Genomic DNA, 19,505 nt, shown 5'->3' with positions numbered 1-19,505 from the left:
TTAGCTCACCACTGCGGGTCTCTTTCTGTGTTACTGTGACGTGGCGATGGCCTGCTGTGCCGTGCTGTGCTTCTGGCGTAGGAGGGTGAGGGAGAGAGGGAGGTTGGATGCTCAGGAATATGAAGCGGGGAGGGGAGTCTTTGCTCTCGGCGGCCAGGACTGGACAGCGTGTCTGAAACAAATCCCAAGCAGGGTCCTCACACAGGAGAGAAGAGAGTGAATGGTTATAACTGGGTCTGAGCAGGGATGACGGATGGTAATGTTGAAGTTATTGAAGATCATCTTGGCGATAGAGGAGGGGGAGTTCCTGAAGATGTGGGACAGTTAGGAGCAGGATCAAACCGTGTGGTGGGGAATGAAGCAGTGCGGGGTGGAGTGAGGACAGAGTGGGGGAGGTGGGGAGCAGATTGTGGAGGAGAGTTGGGATGTTCGCCTCCCCCGTCTGTCACACACAGGCAGCCCTGCCACTGCCAACATGACCAGCAGGGCAGGGGCATCTGTCTCCGCCCCCCAGCTACCTCTCTCTGTCTCCCCCTGCCCCGAGCCTCAACAACCCCCCTTCTTCATCATCTTTATCACACTCTGTGTTCCTGCCCTACTTGTCGCCTTCTGAACCTGTTGAAACAGAAACGGAGAAAGCCAAAACATAATAACTCTTAACAAAGTGAAGGAGCGAGAAACTTTTTCTCGTCCTCTTTTTCTCGTCTTCTCTCTACTGTCCTATCATGGGCCCGTAAGACAGTGATGGAAAATCTAAAAGATTTAAACTGTTCCCCAAATAGGAAAGACATGCATGTTGTATCCTTTCTGAGCAAAGGTAGAGAAGTGATATCAGGAAAATGCACTTAAAAGGATCACAGCATTAAGTTGTTATATGCAGAAGAAATGCCTTATCATGAGTATGTGTATTATACGTTCTTTCATACAAATGCATTCATGTGTAAACAGCATTTTACTGTTGTCGTAAAAAAGGCGGAGCTTCTTTCTCTTGTTTATGAAGTGTAAAAATCTGTTGATTCCACTTTCCATCTCTGCCACCCGAAATTCATTAAACACGCTCACTATTCATACAGCACAACCACCAACAACCCGCTGAACCTCTAAAATATTACGACTGAAATGAATGTGAAGGGAGGGGAAATTGACAAATACTTAACGAAGGGTAAATATTGGAGAGATCTCTCACCAAAGAATAGATGTAGCAGTACTCATTTCTCCGTCAAACCTCGTCAGTCATCCTTCAACTGAACTTCCTATTAGTATCTAAACTAGTGAAATCTAACCACACTGGTGGGGGGGGGGGGCTGCTACAACAGTCAAATGTTCATCATGCATTAATGTTAAAATATTTTAATATATCAATGGTTTGTCAGAGGACCTACTCATTTGGATTTAGAAATGTAAAGCACATTGGCCAGAAATCCTTAATTGCCAATTTATACTTTGACTCAAACTTTGTGAATTATTTATGTTTACACTATTTTCCAGCAATTCAATGATTTTAGGCAGGTGAAAAAAAGTCATGGATTTCAGAGCTAGCCAAGATCTCTAACGTTGTGCCTTAGGTCATGGACACATTCAAAGTACTCACTATTTCAGGTTATTCCCTGGTTAATTCATAAATGAGTCTTTCTTCTGTTTGTTTTTAATGTGTGTTAAATGTACATTATTTAGGTTTAAACATTATACTGTGACTGCAGGTTCCTGTTTCTGAAATCTGAGGATCTAATCCATCGCCTTTCTAAAAAAAAAGAAATCAGGATCTCTGTGATTTTTGCCTGTGAATCTGTTAAAAATTATAAATGACATCTTTCATCATTTAGGGATAATCCTATATATTTCATTTAATCTAAATCTGCAGATTCATTGATAATGATTGTATGGTGCTGCTGACCTAATCAGACACATACATTAGCCAGTAGTTTACTGTCCATTGTCAGTTTAGTGTTTCACTGTTTTCCAGCTCCTTGTCTGCGCTCTAAATCCAAAAAGCACACTGCTGTCACACTCCTGTAAACACCGCTGATCAACACAAAGTCCGGTGATATTAAAAGCTTTTTGTGGATCCAGCTCTCTTTCAATATTTACAACATTTGGTTTTATATCAACCAGGAGGGAACGTTCCTCACACAGTTTCAGTCAATATTGTGTGTTCCGTGTGTGTGTGTGTGTGTGCGTGTGTGTATGTGTGTATCTTGCAGACTGCAGCAGTTGGATCGTCACTGTCAGAGCAGCGCCCAGCAGGTGTGTGAGCTGCTGGCCAAACAGAACCAGCTGATGCAGGAGAGAAACACACTCAGCGAGGAGATGCAGAGCCTACACACAGAGGTACACACACACACACACACAGCTCACCTCGTACATACCGCGCAGACTGTATGACTCTGTTACTAAATAAATAAGCGATGGTGTCTTTTCTCTTGGTGCACAATATAGCTAAATGATTACTTAAATAAAATCAGTAAGAAGACGTTTGTCCCTCCATGATTCTGTCTGGTTCTGGGTTTACTTAGAAACATTTTCTGACTTTGGCTCTGATTCATTACCAGAAAGATGATGTGTTTAAATCACTTTGATACCACTTTTATTGAGTTGTGTGTCTGTCTCTGTGTGTCTTTTTAGCTGCCAAACATGAGATGAGTCGATGGTGTGTCCACCTGAGTCTGTCCCTCCTGTCTTCCTCCTCGGGTCTCAACAAAATGTTCTGTAGGCGAGAAAAATATCAAACTGTGATTGTTTTGGAGCTGCTTGATGTGCACAGAGAGAAGTGTGTTCATCCTTTTTGTATTAGTGTACAGTGTATACACACTTATGTTTACACACATTTGGATCAGTTTGTATGTAAATTTGACAGAACTCTTACTGCATTATCTATAGAGCAAACATTCATTAGTTACATTTTCCTCCAGAATACAAGTGGTGCACTTCTATGAGCTTTGGCAAAGTCCTTAAATATCATTTCAAATGTTTGAGATAAACTTAACCTAAACGGAGGAGTGACTTACATTTTGTGAGATAAACATCATAAATGTTTCATCATGTGGACCGGGCTGATTACAAAACAAGTGGACACTTTGGCAGCAGATTGACATAGTGCTTTATTGAAGCTGTCTGTAAGAAGGAAAATAATGTGCATCCCTATCATATACATTTTATGTGTAAAAATACTAAGGATGTACAGTGTAAAAAACAGCTTCATGTTGATGGTAATTTGTTGTTGTCACATCCTCACGGCCTCACTGGCCAGCAGCACTGCATCCTAACAGCATAAGGGACAGAAAAGGGATGTTTGATCGATCTGCCCGGTTTCACCTCACTGTCTCAGAGTCAACATCCTCTCTGCAGAGCTTACCTCGGCTTTACAGTGATCCAGGGAAACATGGCCCACTCTGTGAACAGCTGGCATCTGTCCAGAAATGTCTTACACAACTGTAAAGCTACAGGAGATGGATGTGAAATAAAATCTGTTACATTTTGTAATATTTGTACATTTTTGCCATTTTTGTTTGCTGCTTTTAAATAAATGCATCTCATGCTTGTTGATGTAAATGATGGTACAAGTCTAGAGTGAAGAGAGGGGAGGAAATCTGTCGCAGTCATGAGGTCAAATACTTTCAGAAATCCTTCCAAACACCAGAGCCGATCAGCGCAGCGTGTGTTTTATGGCTGACACAGATCAATACAGATCAGCTGAGGTCTTTGAAAGGATTTACACATTATTCAAATACTACTGGAGTCAGATCTGTCAGTGCTGCGTCAGATATCTCGCATACTATCAGTACAAAACAGTAAAGCTGTGACAAGGCTAAGACTGAACTCCAGAGTCCGGTATAAAAAAACAAACTGTTTGAGACGGAGGTAAATTACTGACCTATGTGCCAACAACTGATTGATGATAATACATTTAATTCATGTGGATTTACCTTCATTGACTGAGCCTCAGCTTCTCTGTTAACACTTGTTGGGAGTAAAACTTGTTTGTTTTTTTACTTGGTTATGACCTCAGAATCAGCTTCTACCATTGTTGCTGCCAGTAAATAAACTTGAATGTTGAGGAGGATGTAATAAGTGGAGCTGGAGGCTAACTCAAATAAAAACTTTTCAAAACAGAAGCTGAGAAGGAGTCGGATACATCTTAACATTTCTCTTTAAGTAGACTGACCAATGACTGAGCTGTGCAGTGGTAGCACTGACTCGTCTAGTGTGAGGACACAATCACACAGGTCTTGCCAACTGTAGCCATCAGAGCAACATCAAAACTTTTGGATGTATGAGAAGGGGAGATGTGCTTTAAAAATCCTCATTTTCTTAAAAACATAAAAAAGCTAAAAATCTTCCTTTAAAGCAAGGCTGAATCAGTTTTATATGAATCATATAAAAAGTGATGGATGTGGAAGTGCCGTGGCCAAAGCTACAAAGCGGTATTTTATGAGCTCTGGTTTCTAATGATTTTGGCGTTAAGCGTGCACATACAACTAGAACTCCTCAGTCACTCGCAGACCTGGGTCAAATCAAAGCTGAAATCCTTCCAAATACTTGGGAGCGTTTGCTTGAGCCTGTCGAGGGTGCCAGCTGGGTGGGATTCGGCTGCTTGGGCTGTGCCAGACAGGCTCAATCGATCACAGAGAAGTACTTTTCATTAGAGTTCTGAGTGCCACTTTGACACAGGACTGGTAGTGCGGACAGAGGAGGACTACAGCATGCAGGCCAGCGCCATCCTTTTGTACTCTGTGCCATAAAGCGCCTTTGCAAGCTAACAGCATTTTAATGGATGTGCAAGAGTAAAGCATATGGACTTTAGAGCAGCAGAAAAACAGGTAATGTGTCGTATGAGACATATCTGCAAAGAAAAAAAAATGGAGGCATTTATTTTAAGAATAAAATCTGACGCCTTAAACTGCAGAGTGAAACACCACTACACCCCCTTAGAACAAAATGACACAAAATAAATAAAATAGAAAATAAATTCAAGTTATTCATCATTGATAATAATAAAGACATTCAAATAAATATATTGGAGAACAATTTCCTCTATCTAATAAGAGCACATCCCCTGGTGCTCTCTTTCTAATCTGGGTCGGGGAGATATTGAAGGTGAAGTTTTTCACATGATTTCACTCAATTTAGAATTCACATTTTAAAAATACATTTCTCACTTTTTTTTGGCTTTTGAAGTGCTGGATGTCAAAGTTCATGAATAATTCTGCGCTAAAACCATAAGGCTTACTGGCGATTGAAGACAGAGAAATTGAGGGGATTTTCAATTCTTTTTGGTTTGACTGGAAGACATGACGATGCAAACAGACAAAGTTTAAAGTGGATAACTGACATAACACATTTAAGACAGCTTTACATTTAGTGGGGGGAAATGCTCTTCTATATATTATCCAAACTTACAGGAAAACACTGAGCTACCTCACATGATGGCTCTTGTTCAACTCTCTCCTCTTCACCTCCTCTTCACTTACAGGAAACATTTACACTTACAGCTCAGCACTGAATCTCTTCAATCCTTACCTGACTACATTCACTCCTCTGTGCTACACTTGTTTCTTTCTGCTCAACATCCTCTTCCCGTCTTTCTTCCTGAGCTTTCCCTCAGTCTTCCCTCCCACACTGCTGGAGTAAGAGGAAACATGGAGGAAATCGGGGTCAACATCTAATTAGCAGCAGTCAAGGTAAACACCTGTGGGAGTACTTGAATAAAGTTGAAGAAGAAGAAATGGTTGATAAATAAAAAGAGTGATCTATTCTGCCTGTCTTTAATGTGTCCTGTCACCTCTCCCCTGTCACATTTTTGGTCACAAAACAACACAAAAAAACATTTAACGAACAATGGAGCAGGAAGGCGTTCTGCTTTCCCTCCTACATTCTTCAGCCATTTTTGTTTCTTGAGGTTGCCTTCTTTTCCTCTCAGCCCTAAGAAATTATTTTTTTTGTTTTCTGTAATAATGTAATAACAATAGAAAATGTTAAATATAAAACCAATGAGTAGAACAATAAATAGAACATATATATATATAGCCTTTGTCATAATTGGTGTAAACCAATAACTGTTGATGCGTACCTCACCTCCTAATAATAATGTATTTTTTTATCCTTCATAAGAATCTCACAGGAAACAGGAAATCAGCTGTTACCTCACTCATCAGTACATCTTAAATTATCACATTATAAATAATTCATATCATTCTTGGAGATTTATCACCTGTACTCTCTCTCCTGTCATTACAATGCCCAACCTGCCATCCTGGACTTCTGCTTTCACTCTGGTGAATCTGTTCCTGCTGCAGTTTCCTATTTCCTGCACACAGACAGAGAGGTACAGCTGTGTGGTTTCTAAAGCCATGACGACAATATGTCACAGTAAAGCTTTCTGTCATTGACACAAAGTATCGTTTCCTTTTAGGACAGAAGACATTTAAATGGGACTGGGGAAGTAAATAAAATAAAAAAAACTCTGGGGTAGAACATTCAAACTATCTGTTTTCCTCTTATTTTCACCTCTTCATTCATTGATATATTAACCACCTTGCACTGCATTGTGGAAAATGAAGTAAAGCTTATGGTGAGGAGCTACATTCCCCTTGAACTGCTATGCTTTGAGGTGCAGTCTTAAGCACAAACCCACACACATGCATGACACCCTATCATCATGTCACGCTACAGTGCTTATATGCATGAGCTGTACATTGGGAGCAACACTTGTTCTGCAGCTGTACAAGCATAGATGTTAATACAGGTGTTTGATGTGTTGCTGGCGCCTGTAAGATGATCTGCAGCATTAAGCTAAAAGTTTAGCACCAGGTTGTAGTAGCAGTAGTATAGAAGTAGCAGTAGTAGTACCTGTATTAGTTGTAGTTGAAATAGCAGCAACAACAATAATGAATTGCACTGAGCAAAACCTGAGTCAAATCCTGCTTGACAACATGAGGTGTTTAAGGTTCTGCTCACTGATGACAACTGTTTCCTCCATTCCCGGCAGCCCCAATCAACCCCAGAATCATTTCTAGGAGTATCTGTCGGTTTGTAAAGCCTGATATTCATCCCATACCGGCAGTTAGGGTTTGAATGACTTAAAGTTTGGCTGTATGCCACAGAAATGCCTCCCTAAATATGCATCAGTTGCTGCCTCACTTCATCAAAAATGTTGTTTTCTTTAAGAGGGGGACTGGCAACATGTCAAAGCACAGCAGGCCAGAGGTTATGCTCCTGTCTTTAAAGGGACATTACTGAGTAAATGATCACAACACAGTCCAGATCATCTTGGGGTTGCAGTGCAAGACTATTGAGAAATATAGTCAGAAAATCTCTCTAAAGGGGGATAAAAAAAAAAGGTAGACTGGAGAGGTGAAAAAGAGAGGAGGGGGAAGAGAGGGAAGGAAAAAACCCTTCAATTCAGGGTCATTCAGGGTCAGTCCATAGCTGTGGGTCTTTATGTCCCACACTGATGACCTCAGAGACCAGCTGTGATGATGTCAATGTGATGGACAGTTCATTCCCGCCCACTGGCAGAGTATGAGAACTGAGGAAAGTGCGGCCTTCTCTCGTTGTCCAGACAGTCCATCCCGTCCTCGTCAACTAAAGAAAAATGAGATCATTAACGACTTGATTTCCCTCCATTTGTAGTCACTTTTATGACAATAACAACGCAACTAAGAAAATGTATGACTTCCAATGTTAATTTAATTAATTTAAAAGCATTATCAAACAAACCAAACCCCACAACATTACTGTGCTTTAGATTTAAACAGAAAATGATGCAATTAACAAGTGCCTCTTTGATGAGCCAATCTCCTGCTAACTAACTGATGTGCGTCCTTCAAAACAAGTGGAACCTCACGGTAGCGCAGAGAAACACATCGCTTCTACTCATGCATAATTCAGTGCCGAAACATTTTAAAAAGTGGTATCTTTTTTTCAAAAGCCTGTGAAGTGCTGCATGTGGCCCGAGGACTATTACAGACACTTGAATAAACAGACAACGGCACTTTTGAGTGTTTGTTTCACCGGTTAAATCAAGTGGAAATGTCTCACCTGAAGAAAGAGGCAGATCACCGATAATTTGTTTAAACTTGCTAATTTAGCTTTACTTGATATGCATCCAAACAATATTGTTGTAACTTGTTATCAAAACATTTATATTTACATCATGATCTTCTACAGACAAAAAGCCTACATTATTTTTTTGTTGCTTTGTTCCTGATTATTTCTATTTTAGTCTTTTCACTAAAGAGTAATTTCAGCCATGAAAGATTTAAAAGAAGTCAGAAGTTTTTTGCACCTAAACCTGAATGTGTGTGTGTGTGTGTGTGTGTGTGTGTGTGTGTGTGTGTGTGTGTGTGTGTGTGTGTGTGTGTGTGTGTGTGTGTGTGTGTGTGTGTGTGTGTGTGTGTGTGTGCGTGCGTAAAAGTGCTAGTAAGAGAGACAGTTGGGGAAACTCACATTTCTCTGGGGGCGTGATGGTAATTGTCTGTGCTGTAAACTCCTCATCAAAGTATCTGGTGTCGGTCTCTGAAGTCACCTGAGGCTTGAAGGGAGGGACCATCTGAGGCCAAGATGTGAGGAGAACACAGGGGGAAAAATGAGTTAAGATTAAGATAACCGAACCTTTTATTTGAAATAACACAAGAAAAGAGGGACAAGAGAGGAGAGAAGAGGTGAGGAGAGAGGGAGATTAGAGAGAAAGAGGAACTGTCAGGAAAAGTAGGAGGAGAGGAAAGAATAGGTAAAGGGAAAGAAAAGAAGAGATGACAGAGGAGAGGTAAGAAACAAGGAAAAGTGGAAAAATAGTGAAGAGGAAATGAAAAGTGGGATGAAAAAAGGGACAACGTGGAAATGAATGGAAGGAGAGGAAAAGAGAGGAGAGAGGAATAAAGGAACATTTTCCAGAGATAGGAGAGGAGGAGTCATCCAGAGAGGAGACAAGTAAATGGAAGAAGCTGAGCACCTGTAAAACATGCTGTAGGTGTGTCCTCATAGGACTAAACTTAGACTTTCTGATTAACGTCCCAGTTAACCCTAACAAATCCCAGGAAACAGGATCTGACCTCTTATTGCCCTGTGCTTTACACAGATTCCTGCCCTGTCTTCATAGGTTAGATCAGTGAACTCTGAATGTCTGTGTAATACAATTAAGCAAACATTCACAATCACTAAACCTTTAACTTGCAGGAAGTAAAATAAATCTTAAAAAGTGAGTTCTTTTCTTTCATCCTATTAGACTTTAGAGATCAAAAATCAATGGCACAGTTCACTCATGTAGTACATATTCACTATCATGTTACCTTTTTATCATAGACATCCTGCCAGTCAACACCAGAGAAGTAACTGTGTCTCATTATTTCTTTAGCATCATCTGGTCCTCCACCAAGCCTGCAGGAGAGAGGAGAGGTTTTTTTTGTAATCAAAAGTAAGATCAGAAGCAAACAAAACCAAACACAAAGTTGTCAAATTAATCAAAGTAATCCAAGGTGAGCAAGACATATTTATTACTTTCTTGAATGAAAGTTGAAAAAAATCCTCTTTTGTATTTGATATACAGAGAGATTTTATATTCTGTACCTTTTATACACCATATCTTTAAGAGCTCATAGTTCAGTATTACCCCTCTAGAACATTAGGCTGCAGGAATGCAGGCCTGCTCATAATTCCCACAGCCTCCATATTGTAAGTAGTATTAGAGGTAGCGCTTTCAATTATCAGGCCCCTCTCCTTTAGAATCATCAGTCAGGGACCAGGAGGCTGACACCCTCTCTATTTCTAAGAGTAGGCTCAAAACCTTCCTTTTTGATAAAGTTTAAAAGTAAGGGCTGGCTAAAGAATGGACCAGCCCCTCCTTATGCTGCTACAGGCTTAGATTGCGCAGTTTAGACTTGCTCTTTCTGTAAAGTGTCTTGAGATAGATAACGTTCATTGTGAATTATCGTTACACAAATAAAGACTGATTAAGGGCTTCAATGTAGCCATTTAAATGTTTATAGATGTTTAAAAATTCCCTTATTTGTAACCTTTATTTGCTTTTTTTTTCCGGTCAATGTGGTACTTTTGTTGACAGCACTACTTTTTCAAACAGTTTCCTTCACTAGACCTCGTACGCACCGTTTGTTTGGGTCTTTGATGAGCAGGCCAGACAGCAAGGACTTGGCGTCGGCCGACAGAGTGCGCGGGAACTTGATGTCCTCCATGAGGATGAGCTCAAACAGCTTCTCATGGTCCTGGTTGTAGAACGGTAGGCGGCCACACATCATCTCGTATGTCACCACACCCAAACCCCACCAGTCCACCGCCCGGCCGTAGTCGTTGTCTTCCAGGACCTGAAGAGGGAAAGACAGAAACAGATTAATTTCTCACTTTTTTATGCCTTTATTATAGAGGAGGACAGTGGATAGAGTCAGAAACAGGGATGAGAAAGTGAAAAATGACGAACCCAGGCCGCAAACTTGGCGGATGATCGCATCTGCACATGGGTGACCTACTAGGCCAGGGGTAGGCAACCTTTTCCATCAAAAGAGCCATATTTGCCCGTAGCCCCCCCAAACAAATTGGTCTAGAGCCGCAAAACACTGCTGAACCTTTACTCACTGCTTCAACCACCTCCTCCTCCACCCTCCGATCTGTTCACACCAGACATGTTTGCCTCGTATTTTACTGAAAAGGTTGCAACCATCAGTAACCAGTTTTCTGAGCCTGACCAACTCAGCCCAAAGGCACCAACCAAAAGTGCCTCACTCGACTCATTCTCCTCTCTGACTGAGGACGAAGTCTCTAAGCTTGTGCAAGACTCTCGGCCCACCACCTGTCCTCTGGACCCAATACCATCAAGCTTCCTGCAGACCATTTCCTCTCCGCTTAATGCTGCACTTAAGCATATCATCAACTCCTCTCTGTCTACGGGTGGGTTCCCCACCGCATTCAAGCAAGCTCGGGTCACCCCTCTGCTCAAAAAACCCACACTAAACCCAGCCCAGGTTGAAAACTACAGACCGGTTTCTCTTCTGCCCTTTCTGTCAAAAATACTTGAGGGCACAGTCTTCAAGCAAGTCTCTGCATTCGATCTGCAGACCTTTAAGAAAAAGCTAAAGACCCAGCTCTTTCATGAATACCTAATAACTTAATGATGATGGTCTCAATATAATTGATGATGATGATGGTAATGACGATGGTTTTTGTTTGATAACGACGACTTATAAGATGGTTTCTATACTGATTAGAGCTCTCAACAACTGCCGTCAATGTTGTGCTTTGCCTCTGTGCAATGCCTGTCAGCTCCTGTGTGTCCAATCAGACTCAAAGCTGATCGTTTGCTCTTACTGACATTGTTCCCTTTTTTCTAGATCCTTGCTTGTGTTGTACTTACTCTCTGATGTACGTCGCTTTGGATAAAAGCGTCTGCTAAGTGAATTGTAGAATTGTAATGAAATGTATGCAGCCTAACATCTTACTGACAGCCCCAGAAAATTTTAAGCAGCTTACATTTCTTTTTCTGCATTCTGCTCAGTTTTGATACACCAATTTGTGTCTTTACTGCAGAACTGTATGATTCTTATCAAGTCTTTTTGTCCTGTTTGTGTCTTATACACAATAATGAATGTATTAATTGAATACTTTTATAAACATGTCGGTTGTTTCTGCAATATTCCAGCCCTGCAAAGTTTCTTTAGCCTATTTATTTATTTGTAAATTTATTCATCTACCAAACAATACAATTAAATAAACATAAAATCTCAAATCTTGAATGAAAAGGAGCAGAAAGAAGAGCAATCTTATATAATCTGCCCGTCTTTCACAAGACATTAATTAATAAACCACTTAATTCAAAAATCTAATTTAGAATGACATTATTTATTTTTTGTTTGGGCACTTGTAAGAATGGTGCATAAACCACAAGGCGTCTTACTCTCTCTTTTATTGATAGTAAGAGCATCTCCTGTACCTGAGCGCTCTGTCACCTCAACTGCTGTTATCAGGGTCAGACAGAGCGGAGTGCGTGATTGGTTAAGCAACAGAGAGAGAGGGGGCGCTGAATGAGAGCGTAGCAGAGCAGGGATGTTGACAATCCTATGCTTACCTTTCACATCATATAAGGGGCTACATTAAAAACTTTTAAAAGCAGTACCCTCCAGATCTGTGTGTACAACTTTTCTTAAGTGAGCGATGATCTTCGTTTTGTGTTTGAGGTCTGAGATCTGAGGCTCTCTGATATTATTCAATGTTTCTTTCACGTTCTCTCGGTCTGTGAACGGCTTTCGATTTCAAATACAAATATCTCTTAACATTATCGTTTGTTGTTTTTCAAATTACTGACAACGGTTTGCCTACAGGCAAAGGGTCCTTCAGATAGGACGCAGTGCGCGCTGAGCAAAAGGGAAAGGAACCATTGCGCGCAACGCATGTTGAGGCAGGGCATGACGAACATTTGCGTGGAGGAAAAATTAAAGAATAAAAGGCTAAAAGTAGCATTTAGTAGCACAGCTAGAGAATGTAGGACGATTTGGAACAACAATAATTAATACAAATCAAAAGTAAAGAAAAAAACATTTTCTTTTCTTTTTTGGCAAAGTTACAGGCAGCCACTGGATAGGGGCAAAAGAGCCGCATGCAGCTCCAGAGCTGTGGGTTGCCGATCCCCGTACTAGGCCATCAGTGCCCCAAATTCAAAATTGTAGACTTTTCCTTATATAGAACCATCAGCATTAATTTTATTGACACTGTCCTCTGTATTCAGTGAAAAGACAGATGAGCAAGGGGAAAACAAACAGGGCAGCCTTCTGCTCAAAAATTAAACAAAAATTAAACTTTTCTGAGATGAACAGTGTCTGCAAAGATAACAAAGACTGAGGTGTAGACAGAGAACCCCTCCAAACATACAGACACACACATACAGAGGCAAACATCATGGGATGGCAGGTCTTCAGAGGCCCCTGTTACAGTAAGGGAGTCAGTGTGCTGGCGTGGCCCACCAGATGCCCCTTCCGGTCCCTGCCAGCTCTCTCTGGCACACTGATGCTCTCCTGGCAGAGACAGAGAGGACTGTCCCTGGATGGAAAAGGCATAAACAGCCCACAACACGGGTCAGGGCCGGTCAAACCTCCAAGCTGGCCTGCACAGGTACTGTACTCTGAGCTGCTGTGTTGTGAAAGAGTGTGTGAAGGGGAAAGAGGTTCTGTGAAAGAAGTCGCTTCCGTATCAAAGTCTTGTGTCTGGGCTACCTTCCTACTTCTATTTCCTGCCTGCTCTCCTTATGTCTCCTCTCTCAATCTTGTCTTATCCTGCCTTCTTCGTCCTCTAATCAATTCTTCCCTTGCTTGTTTCTTCTCTTTCATCCTCTCACGGCCTGTTCCCTCACCTCTGGAAAAAAAGAGAAAGAGGAGGAAAAGAACGCTGATGTAGGAAGGTAGGTATTTAAGGTGTTTTTGCAGCCCTCATTTACATAATAGTCTTATTAACATGGTGTGTATGTGTGTGCATGCATGCTTTGATTGAGTGTGTGTGTGTGTGTGTGTGTGTGTGTGTGTGTGTGTGTGTGTGTGTGTGTGTGTGTGTGTGTGTGAGTGTGTGTGACTGACAGACAGACAGGCAGAGCTGGAGAGCAGCCAGAACAGCATATGTTGTACATCTCGCCAATAATAATAACATCTCACTCACTGTTAATAATGGACCAGGCAGAGTGGACGTGTGTGCATGCTAACAAACACAATAACAAACACATGAGTACATGTGACATAAAAACATTTTTTTGACATAATTATTTAAAATGTAAAAATCTGCAAATGCAATTTTATGAAAAAAATCAGAAATACACTTTATGTGAGCTAATATGTGCTAGTAATAACGGTGAGATTCTGCAGATCCAGATGCTCGTATTTGATAGATGCAAAAACAGCTTGGATTGATTAAAATATATGCTTCATCATCCAAACTGTATGCTGATAGGACTATGAAAATATATATCCAATAATGTAATATAATGCAATGTAATGCATTTTGAAATTCTACCTTAGCCTGAAGCACTGTGCTCAGACTTTACACTATAAAAAAAAGTTAAATAAATATGTCAAAGGATGAAAAGGAATCCAAATTATTAGTTTAAGTGTTGTGAATATCTTTATGAATGATACACATTTTTTCATAATCTAACCCTGTATTACAAAAGTGATATCATTAGCATCCCAGATCAGGAATCCTGCATCTTAAAGCCAACAGTTTTAGTTCAGTTGTTATCATTAACAGTTATAATAAAGGGTTCTTAATGTAGGCTGGAACTTTTTATTTTTCTGATATTAAGTTTCTGATGAAACAAAAGATGAGGATCTCATGTACAACTCCATCTGTAAAGGATGTTTACAGTAATGGGATTGTTCAATGAGACCAGGTGAGAAGAAACTACAAACAGCTGCCTGTGAGTTTCCACAGCAGCTAAATACCACAGAAAGCTGGTCATTAACTGACTAAGCTCACACACTCGGCACTTAACTACTAATGATGGAGGCGGCTGCTTCAGAGAGTGCAAGTCAACATGTGCGTGGAAGTGAATAAGAGAGATATGAGTGCTATTTTATGTGTGATTCTGTGTATGTGTGTGTGAATTTGAGCATTAAGCCGGTCACCCCCATTGGCAGATGCAGAGAGGAGCTCGGGGAAGGCATCGTGCCGCCAGCTCCAGATATACTATTGATTGGTACGGCTGGAGGGATAACACTGGCTTAGACTGCTGGGAGACTGTCAGGCACACACACACGCACAGCAGATGGAATATTTATCCATCCTCTTCAAATTCATAAAGTTATGTGAGTGATGCCATCTAGGAGACGTTTGGTGTTGTTTCAGTCCCTGCACCTTGAGGAGGGACACACACATACACATCACATACACACACTCACACAAAGTATATGCTTGTCCCCCTTTTGAAATTCAAAGGAGGCTCCTTTTCGATGCTCATCAACAGGGTGGATCATGAGTCTTTCCAAAAAAAGGTACAGAAATATATAATCAGAGCTGTCCAGTTGGTTATGTATATGTATGCTCATGTCAGTATGTGTGATGATGTATGTGTGTGTGTGTGTGTGTGTGTGTGTGTGTGTGTGTGTGTGTGTGTGTGTGTGTGTGTGTGTGTGTGTGTGTGTGTGTGTGTGTGTGTCCTGGGACCAAAGAAAGTGGTGGCAGCTCGGTTGCAGGCAGGGAGCAGATTAATCCACACAGAGCCAGAATGCTGCCCCACAGCCCAAGGCATGGAGGCATTGGAGTGTGTTTTTGTGTACATTGCAATATGTGTGGTTATGTGTGTATATTTTAGAGAAACACAGGATAAATAAATAAATAGGACAAGACTTAAGAAGCTACGAATGATATAAATCAGCAGTAGAGGAGAGAGGAGAAGAGCACTGATGTAAAGCAGCCGTAAGGGAGAAGGTCTTGTCTTGTCCTGGTCCCTGATGGGGCAGCCATGTGGCAGATAGATTCTGCTTGCGGGACGGGGTTTTGGCAGCCTGGACAGGACTAGATGGGTTGGGACGGGCACACACAGCCTGTGGCTGTACCAGCTCAGATACCCAGCAGGCTACAGGGAACACAAACACACAACACACACACACCTCATATACTCGGCACCGTGAACACAAACTCACATTGTTGGTGTCACACAGAGACCTTCTATCTCAAGAGTGTCATCATGTGGAAGTCAATTTATGTTGACACTGTTCCATTTTTTCAATGTTTAACCAATGGCTAACAAAACACAGTGTCAAATAAATACAACAAACAAAGAAAATAAAAACAGAGACAAATACATGGAAATCATCCAAGTCCATCCCCTATAACACTTAAGAAAATATTGAAATGTGTCAATCACAAAAATTATGAGAAAAATATGAAAAAAAACAGAGAAAAACACTCTCCATGTGTTTTTTTCTGATCCTGTTCCATCCTTTTAAGAGGACCTTACACTGCTCATTGTTCATTCATCTCACACTAATCTTATTTTCAACTGTCCTCAAAACGGAGAATAACACTTCAATCTGATGTTTTTCAAAATCAGATGAAGAATAGCTGACTTACAGTACAGTGTAGCTGAGTATCTATGTATGAGTTACTTTAGACGCACAGCAGACACAAACCTTTTTTTTTCACTTCTCATCTGCCCTATTCACTGGCGGCAAACACCGTAACTGTCTGAATTTCACTCCCATAACCCTGATATATTTCCTCTCCTTTCTCATCTTCCTCTGTCTTCAACCCCACCTCCCCCTTTCTCTTTTTAATCCCGGCTACTTTGCATCTCTGAAACTTGGCTCAGAGCAAACTGTGTTATTTTTACACGCGGGCGGGCAAGCAGAGCGTGCGGGCGGGTGAGTGGCGGTGGCGGCGGTGGTGTAGATTTCCAGGTTTTTTCCGAGCACCTTCCTCCAACCTCGCCCATCTGCCGCCATCTGCCTCGCTTTAGCCCGCACTTTCTACTGAAATGACACACACAGCATACACGCGCGCACACACGTAAATGCACATAGACGCACATCCTGTGAAAAATAACCAACAGCTTCCAATCAGCTTTTGGCACGCAAAGGAAGGGACTCTAAAAAAAAGCACAAAATGCTTGGCCAAATTGTCCCCCATACTTTTTTCAAGTAGGATATACACTATGCTTCTACTCTCGTGCCTTCATCTCCACATCACCACTGCTCGGTCTACAACACCCACAGTCCTACACACTCTTGCCAGTTGATCTGCTGGCCTTCCAGTGAAGAAGTGCTGATGGCTGGACAGCGGATGACTGCAAAATTAAAAAAAACGTACAAGATTGTAGTTGTGTGAGTTTGTGTGTGTTAGCTCGGTGCTGTGCCTTTCTTTAATTCAACCAACACCCTCATTCACACGCATGAGCTGCATATTTACAGTTCATCATCATTTTATGGAAATTATCTTCCTGTGAAATCTGAAAATGAAAATGTACATACATAAAATCCACTAAAAGAAGGTTTCAAACATCTTTACGTAAAGCAGGGTATTATGTGTAAGGGATTCACATCATGTTTAAAGGTTGAAGTGTATGTGTGTAGATGCCTTCATGTACTTTGAAGCCTGTATATGAAAGTCGGCTCATGCAAATCTGCACAATTTACACAACTTACCATATAGTTCTTGAACGTATGTCATTTTAAAATTGATATCTGCAATGTCATCTGTAATACACTGTAGGTAGAGCAGGACATCATTGTGTCTAGTGTGGCCGAATGTTTAGGTTAGACGGATGGTAACAGACAACCTAACAGACATGACAGCTTATGATTGTACCTGCACATGATGGAGAAATGGCAGGGAAGTGAAGAGATTCTAAGAAATCTGCCTTTTGATTTATAATTGAATGTCCTATTTAATGCAAAATACATAACAGCAAAAAAAAAAAAAAAAAGCATATAGCAGCTCCTCCTGTCTCTTACTACTTCTCCTAGGATAGTCGAGGGAAATGTGTTGCATCAAACAAACAAAATTCTGGTAGAAAATGGTGTGACGTTAAATTTATCTTTTAAAAATAGCTATAAAATAAACAGTAAAGTATGAAGCATTATGAACATGACCTAAGAATTGTAAGCGTATGCTGCAGGTGTACCCTTAATTTTCTGCATAATAGGGAATCATTATACAAAAAAAAGTACATAATGGTGAAGATCAAAGCATGAAGGGACAGAGTTATGCTGAGAAGAATTGGAAACACACTTTTCATGACTTAACTTGGGTTGTGAAAGAATTATTGTATAATACTTGAATAAGAAAAAAGAGGGTGTAGAGGTTCAAGGCATGAGAGAAAAATAAGAAAATAACATTTCCAATTAAACCATAAGAAAACCGGAGATAATAGAAAACAGATAAGACCAAAACAAAGAAGTTACCTCAGGTGCCAGGTACTCTGGCGTGCCACAGAAGGTCTTCATGGTAGCAGCGTCTGTAATGCCCTCTTTGCACAGGCCAAAGTCAGTGATCTTGATATGACCGTCTTTGTCCAGCATCAAGTTTTCCAACTGAAAGGGAAACAAATAAGAAAACACAAAAATTGCTCAGATCCAACTTTCCTTGTGAGAATATAAAAAAAATCTGTGAAATAGAAAACTGTAATCCTAACAATGCGGAGTGTAGGGTTGAATTAAGAATTGAAGAAACTGGAATTCAAGAGATGTTTTGTCAAATGTTTTTGAATACTTTTTAATTATTCAAGATTCATAACTGAGAATCAAAAAAACATTCCTGCTTCTGCTTTGTTTAATGACTGAAATACTTTCCCTGTGCAGTGGAGTCAAGGTCTCGCCACTCTAAAGAGGTGAGCAGGGACAGACAAGATGAGAAATACGTATTGTATCACCCCACATAATGGCAGTACACACACAGACACACAAACTCTAAGCAGAGGAGGGAAATAAACTTCAGGCATGTAGTGAAGCCACTCAACCTTTTAATTTTAATGGCTGAAGTGTTTTTCTCGCTCTCAATCTGCTTTTTCCTCCTTTCTGTTTTCTTGGCTGCTGTGAGCAGGGCCGGGGCCAAGGCTGCCAGGCAGACTCTCAGACAGAGCCATCTACCTCTCTACCTCTGTGGCATCAGCACCCCCTTCCTCCCCACCCTCATCCACCTCCAATGCGTTTTTACTGCTTCATGTCTGTGTGAGCTTGTCTCTGTCCTTCTCTTTAATTACTACATGTCCTGAGCTACTTCTCTCCTCCTGGAGGAAGGGCGCTTAAAAAAAAGTTTTTCCTATATCTTCTCATCACTCTCATCCATGCCCCCCAACCAGCCTCCACTATGTGTCTCTGTTTACCTTGAGGTCCCGGTACACAATCTTGGCTGAATGCAGGTAGTCAAGAGCTGAAACAATCTCGGCACCGTAGAAGCGCGTGCGCTCCTCTGAGAACACCCGCTCTCTGGACAAATGGAAAAACAGCTGCGGGAGAAGGAGAGAGGCAAAGAGAGGGTGAGAGGGAGAGAGGATGGGAGGGAGGGAGAGAGAGACAGAGAGGGGAGAGACAGCAGGGACGGCACAGCAATAATTACTGATTTATTGGAGGAAATTAGCACAACACAAACTGGCTGCCCGCACCATATTGAGATGATAGATAGCGGAGGGGAGGGTGAGCTGTGGGTGTATGTGGAGATGGGGTTGAGTGGGGGGTGGGATGGTTGCCTCGGTGGAAGGCGGGTGGAGGCGCTCGGCAGCTGGCGCCTCATCTAGAAGTCCCCCCCCTCAGCACACACACACTGTCATACCTCTTCCACGTTACCCTCTGGGCTTGGTTGGCACAGTGCTGGCATGGAGTTTGGCGACGGGGGCCAAATCAAGGGTTTAATCAATACACCAGTCTAGTTAAAGACAGGCCGACCGCCGCTGCCGCCACCACTACCACCAACCCCTCCCCGTCCTCTCCCATCCCAACAGCCTCCAGTGCAGAACTAAAAAGTGGCCTTGCTGGCCTTTCCCCTTGAGCCTCCATCTTCATTGAATATATTCTCATATCTTTTTT

The 19,505-nt window shown here is 41.5% G+C and overlaps 2 protein-coding genes across 8 annotated transcripts in view; one reads left to right on the top strand and one right to left on the bottom strand.

Annotated features, from left to right (window-relative positions):
* Positions 1 to 3,549, top strand: part of sdccag8 (SHH signaling and ciliogenesis regulator sdccag8) — a 44,724-nt gene extending 41,175 nt beyond the window's left edge. For both annotated transcript variants that reach the window (XM_061040078.1, XM_061040077.1), the window contains 2 exons: positions 2,202 to 2,328; positions 2,623 to 3,549. In XM_061040078.1, the coding sequence (XP_060896061.1) occupies positions 2,202 to 2,328; positions 2,623 to 2,640 (145 nt within the window). In that variant the 3' untranslated portion in view covers positions 2,641 to 3,549. The remainder of the gene's footprint in view (positions 1 to 2,201; positions 2,329 to 2,622) is intronic.
* akt3a (v-akt murine thymoma viral oncogene homolog 3a) overlaps positions 3,081 to 19,505 on the bottom strand; it is a 58,774-nt gene continuing 42,349 nt past the window's right edge. For 2 of the 6 annotated variants that reach the window (XM_061040081.1, XM_061040080.1), the window contains exons 9-14: positions 18,806 to 18,928; positions 17,886 to 18,014; positions 10,102 to 10,316; positions 9,288 to 9,375; positions 8,446 to 8,548; positions 3,081 to 7,581 (exon numbers count right to left, since the gene is read on the bottom strand). In XM_061040081.1, the coding sequence (XP_060896064.1) occupies positions 7,496 to 7,581; positions 8,446 to 8,548; positions 9,288 to 9,375; positions 10,102 to 10,316; positions 17,886 to 18,014; positions 18,806 to 18,928 (744 nt within the window). In that variant the 3' untranslated portion in view covers positions 3,081 to 7,495. The remainder of the gene's footprint in view (positions 7,582 to 8,445; positions 8,549 to 9,287; positions 9,376 to 10,101; positions 10,317 to 17,885; positions 18,015 to 18,805; positions 18,929 to 19,505) is intronic. The other 4 variants (XR_009673278.1, XR_009673277.1, XR_009673276.1 and 1 more) reach the window with 4 other exon arrangements.

This window comes from Labrus mixtus, chromosome 6 (genome assembly GCF_963584025.1).
Source record: "Labrus mixtus chromosome 6, fLabMix1.1, whole genome shotgun sequence".
In the NCBI taxonomy this organism is placed as follows: Eukaryota; Metazoa; Chordata; class Actinopteri; order Labriformes; family Labridae; genus Labrus; species Labrus mixtus.
The sequence above is the reverse complement of the archived record's forward strand: the minus strand, read 5'-3'. Positions and strand labels throughout refer to the sequence as shown.